General features: G+C 50.3%; 1 protein-coding gene across 1 annotated transcript in view; it reads left to right on the forward strand.

Annotated features, from left to right (window-relative positions):
- FIBRA_05383 (uncharacterized protein) overlaps positions 1 to 1,639 on the forward strand; it is a gene marked incomplete at both ends in the record, with an annotated part of 2,313 nt that extends 674 nt beyond the window's left edge. Inside the window, 13 exons of the mRNA XM_012327150.1 lie at positions 67 to 94; positions 150 to 167; positions 226 to 282; positions 355 to 444; positions 496 to 649; positions 711 to 903; positions 955 to 964; positions 1,021 to 1,055; positions 1,108 to 1,171; positions 1,232 to 1,265; positions 1,324 to 1,383; positions 1,439 to 1,467; positions 1,532 to 1,639. Coding sequence (XP_012182540.1) covers positions 67 to 94; positions 150 to 167; positions 226 to 282; positions 355 to 444; positions 496 to 649; positions 711 to 903; positions 955 to 964; positions 1,021 to 1,055; positions 1,108 to 1,171; positions 1,232 to 1,265; positions 1,324 to 1,383; positions 1,439 to 1,467; positions 1,532 to 1,639 — 880 coding nt within the window. The remainder of the gene's footprint in view (positions 1 to 66; positions 95 to 149; positions 168 to 225; positions 283 to 354; positions 445 to 495; positions 650 to 710; positions 904 to 954; positions 965 to 1,020; positions 1,056 to 1,107; positions 1,172 to 1,231; positions 1,266 to 1,323; positions 1,384 to 1,438; positions 1,468 to 1,531) is intronic.
- Positions 1,640 to 5,368: the final 3,729 nt, after the last annotated feature.

The following is a 5,368-nucleotide window of genomic DNA, read 5'->3' on the forward strand; positions in this document are numbered from 1 at the left end:
GTGGTCTTTTTTTAAATTTTAGCTATGCTGTGCACCCGGGCTTGTATCGCTGACGTGTTGATGCAGGGAGCTCCATTGGCACAAGACAGCTGAAGTTAGTGTTCCCTCTTCCAACCTTTCCTCACACAGTACTAATGTCATTCCACTAGTGGGCATATGTGCTCAGCGTACGTCGGCTTGATCGCGTAGATGAAGTTGCATTCACAAGTCGTCTGGGTATTACAGGGCTACATGCAAGTCACCTCGGTCGATCAGGACGGCAGGAATTACTTGGGCAACGTCGTACGTGTTCCAACCCTGATCTGATCCTGTTTTCTGTCCTGTTGTCTGTCTGACATCCGTCGAACCTGCAAGGGCCCCGGTGATCTCTGGTACTTCCCGCCTGGTGTTCCGCACAGTCTGCAGGCGACGAACGATGATCCCAATGGGGCAGAGTTTCTTCTTGTGCGTCCTCCGTCTCTCTTCGACAACGAACGCTCTGCTGACCTTCTCCAGGTCTTTGACAACGGAGACTTTAGCGACGACTCGACATTCCAGCTGACGGACTGGCTCGCACATACGCCGAAGGAGGTGATTGCGAAGAATTTCGGGACGAGTATCTCCGCGTGGGACGAGCTGCCTGGCAAGGAGCTGTACATCTTCCCTGGCAGTATGTCGTTTACTCAACTTCATGTGCTATCCTCGACATATACTCAAAACGCTGTGCACAGATTCGCCCTCCCCTGATGCGCAAGCGGTAGAGGACCCATACGGGCAGGTGCCGAATCCATTCACGTTCAAGATGTCGAACATGTCGACGACACCGCTTGCCGGGGGTTCAGTCAAGATCGTCGATTCGCGTACGTTCCCGGCCGCGACGGCAATTGCGGTGGCCGAGGTGACTGTCGAACCTGGAGGAATGCGGTATGTCCTGTTTACCGCCTTCGCTGATCCACCCTTCTGACGCAACTACAGCGAGCTCCACGTAAGCCTTGAATGAACCCATGCTAAAGACCGATGTCTGATGAAATTGACGCACAGTGGCATCCGACTGAGGATGAATGGACTTACTTTCTGTGAGTGTCTGCTTTGTCTGTGCAGGAGAGCTCGGAACTCATCTGGCCTCAGCTCTGGCACGGCCAGGGTGACAGAATTCGCATCGAGTAGCACTGCTCAGACGTTCGACTTCCAGGTATGCTATAGCCCCTCTTATCACACGTCTGTTGCGGACTATCTGATCTTCGTGATGTAGGCCGGAGATGTTGGGTTCGTCCCGGCCACGTACGGTATGTGTCTCAGTCTCTGGTCTGTTTCCAGGCTGTGCTCATCAGACTCAACTGCCAGGACACTACGTTGAGAATACCGGGAACGACACACTGAAGTTCCTCGAGATCTTCAATACAGGTGCGTCGAAGCGTGATTTGTCTGCAAGGACTTTAGACGATCTTTTCGTGTACAGATATTTTCCAAGATGTCAGTCTTGCTCAGGTACGCGCCACTTGTTCTGCCAGTTCTTGACGCTGTTGCTGATCATGACTCGTTGTTTTCGCAGTGGCTCGCGTTGATCCCGCCGCAGCTTGTACAGGCGCACTTGCAAATCTCGAATGAGACTATTGCAGGGTTCAACAAGACCAAACAAGTTGTCGTCGGACCCAACTAATCGCGGACTATATCCAATAAGTATAGAGTGTACAACAGTTGTTTTTCTAGCACGACTATATATGGTAGCTTAGTAGTTTCCTATAATTTGGATCATTTCCTACTGTAGATCTGTTTTGCAATATACAACAAATATTATGTCTTTGATGCTCATTATCCGACCCGCGCCTGGTCGGCCAGGGAAGGCCTAAGGTACGTTGCAGTGCACTATTCAATATGTAGTTCCATGTTGAAATTGAATAGAAATTCAGTATATTTGTGAAGGAAATGTCACCCATTATCACACTCGCGTCAGTGACATATCGCATTGCGGTTGGCTGATACTTACAAGTGTAGGTCGGGCGCATATGTGGTCGTTGTCACGCCCAGCCGCGCACAGCAGTAAAAGTGGCTCGGAAGGCCAATACGCCGAGAATATTGCACAGTCGAATAGCGCCGCATGCTGCGGCGAAACCCTTGCTCGGACAGTCGCTAATTGTGTGCCGCAAGTCTAATTTCGCGATAGGGCTATCTATCTGTCTAAACTAAAGTTATAGGTAATCAAGTGTAGTCTGCTAGTAACTCGCTCTCTTGCATGTAATTAGCATCCTGCTCTTCAGCTTCATCTCTGACGAGGACACACGTCAGACCCGATTGAGAAGACAAGTGCGTCATGGCGGTGTAGGGTTCTGCTGGTGAAGAAAAGCGGGACAGCGATGGCGATTGAGCGGCCTCTCCTGGGCGTTCTGGGAGATAAAACACTCGCTCTAGGGGAGCGGGAGCGTGGGCGGCGGGAGGGTCGGGCGGTCGTGCGAGTCTACACGGAGGGGGTGACTGCACGGCAGCGCAAGGAGGCGTGGGAGGCAGGATGATAGAAGAGGATGGTGATGCGAATTCTTGCGATCCCGATAAGCTGAAGTATTCGTTGAAAGAAAGGTGCACTGGTCAAAAACTCAATTTGAGATACAGTATAACAAGCTCTGTTGTATTCAACAGTCAGCCCTAGTGATAATATCGCGCCGCAAGAGATACAAACGTACAAACTTGAAGTATCGACTTCCTTCGTGTCTTCAAAATGATATCCAGCATAAATCTGATCCATGGAAAGAATGCTCAGTAATTGGACAAGAGAGATAATCAGCAAAATTCCTTCATCATCCAATCTCTCTCAAATAACCGGTCGCAATTAATACTTTCCAATCCACATGGAAATGATCGAAGTTCGGACGTTCACGGTATGTCTCCTCAGTGTTGCCCAGGATGTAGAGAACGCAATATAATTGACCCTGGATGGACTCATCATGCCTAGCACTTGTACATGATTTCTTTCGCATGGTGTTTTCAGCACTCAAGGAGTTCCATGGCCGCTGTCATGATTAAGAGCGCCCAAGATGACAAGCCACTAGACACGGACTTTGCGAATCTTATTGATTGATGCTGCGACTGGGACCACCGAGCAACTATCCTGGAAGACTGAAGTATCATTGTTATACGCATATTGCTCGTTTCAGGCGACCAAATTGCCCCGTGATGTAGTCCACTTCCAAACCGCATGCATCCGTGGCAGCTAATTCCATGCATTACATGGAAAGCAGAACCACCTACATGGCTTCGTACTGGAACAACCAATCTATCAGCGGATTCTAGATCCAACGATTCGGAAACCCCAGTCGTCGATCGTCGGTCGACCAAGCGACGAAAGCGCTTACGTGAGCACGCCATCAGACCCATGTTAATATCGTAGGAATATGTCGGCGAAGCTATCGTCGATCACCGGTAGCTCGGACTTGGACAGGAAGTACTCCGAACAGAACGATGCAAGCTCGGAAGCCACTTCGTTTGCCTCTGGTGGATGTCGTACCTGCATTTACAAAGTGAAGATAACGAAATTCCAAGCCGTAAGAAAAGCGCAACATACTTTCCTAACTCTCCAGTATACACACATTGATTCCAATACCATCGATTGTAAGAGGAGCCTGTGTCCGCAATTGTCGCGACCGCGAGGTTCAGCGACACTTGTAATTGAGCAGCTCCATGCTATAAGTGATTCGACCCAGATTTGGCACTCATGCATAGATAAGCCAAGAATAACACGAGCAGCACAGCTACCCTCCTGCATCCAAATGAATGTCTCAGATGAACACGGGTGCGGCGTATTTTGAGGATCCCTCGATCAGTCCACCCAAGCGTTCTCAAACAGCGGTCTCAAACCAAAACAAAATGGCAGGTGTATGAATGAAAATGATCAGGAGTTCCCTATAAAAAGACTTATTTTCTACACAGCATCTCAAAAACACCGTCACAAGTCATTCGAATATATGGATGATTCGAGCGCTGGCAGCTTTGATCATACCTGCATACCAGAAAATAATGTTACCAGTGGTCGAACCTGTATTGCGCGATTAGAACCCGAAACATAAAGCACAAGTATCAACACATTACACAATTGACTCGCAAATGAACTTGCAAGGTCACTACACAAATAATCACAATGGTCTGAACAATGACGCTGGAGTGGTACGATCCATCTCGAAAAATTTATTCGCCTCCCGCGTGCACGTACGCCAGAAGGCGATTACCCATCTCGAAGCTTGTGAGTTACTTTGAGCTGTGCTCGGAAGTTGATCTAGATGAATGCAATGGGCTTGGAGCGGTCGAGCTCAGGCTGGAGCGTTGGAACATTCAAGACATTGTTCGTGCACGTGAGGAGGAAAAGGATAATGACCTTTGATGAGCATTATGGATATGATGTACTGGGCGCAGCAAAATACTCGTCAGACCTCCTCCTAATAAAGTGCCATCACGGTCGCTCCTGAAAGTCTCGAATATCCGTAGCTGGGCCTTATGTGGCCGACTCGATTTTCTTCAAGCTCTAGAACTTTGCTTCACTGGTCACTACACAGCGGTATCAGCATCTATCGAGTCCTGTTGCCGCTATTAAATACCCTTTCGTGCCAGAACAAACCACGATCCAGTGTATTCCTGGAGGAATCAACGAACGTTATCTCAAGTCAAAGTAAATTCTCGCAAAACTTATCAACGCAGATGTCGAACGTCAGTCTCTTGTTAAGTTGTTATCAACACTGGATCCACGCGAACGCCGATGAGTCTGACAAACAAACGGACCACTATGTAAAGCGAGGATCTATCCCCGAAGGTCGTCCGTGCGTCCCCCATTCTACCACAGCCACCGCTTTCCAGAACCGCAGATCGTCATGCCCACAGTGACCTCGGGCAAAGTCCTCGTTACTGGTGCCAATGGCTTCATCGCCCTGTGGGTTGTACGCACGCTCCTCGAACAAGGCTACACCGTGCGAGGGACTGTGCGTTCTGAAGGCAAGGCAAGACACCTGAAGGAGGTGCTCGCTTCCTACGGCGACAAGCTCGAGGTTGTCATCGTCGAGGATATCACAAAGGTGCGCATATACCCACCGACTCCCAACGCGGCCTCATCCGCGTCCGGCTAGGCGGGTGCATTCGACGAGGCAGTCAAGGGCGTCGATGCCATCGAGCACACTGCTTCCCCAGTCCACTTTAAGGCGGACGACCCGGACGAGCTCATAGTTCCCGCTGTTTATGGCACGACGCGCGTGCTTGAGTCTGCGCTCGCATACGGCATCGCGGTCAAGCGCATCGTCGTCACCTCCTCCTGCGCTTCCGTGCTGGAGGCCCAGGAGGCCCCGCGCGTCTTCTCCGAGGCCGACTGGAACAACGCTGCTATTGCGGAGGTGCGAGAGAAGGGCCGTGCAGC

The sequence above is a fragment of the Fibroporia radiculosa genome (genome assembly GCF_000313525.1).
Source record: "Fibroporia radiculosa TFFH 294 genomic supercontigs, scaffold4387, whole genome shotgun sequence".
In the NCBI taxonomy this organism is placed as follows: domain Eukaryota; kingdom Fungi; phylum Basidiomycota; class Agaricomycetes; order Polyporales; family Fibroporiaceae; genus Fibroporia; species Fibroporia radiculosa.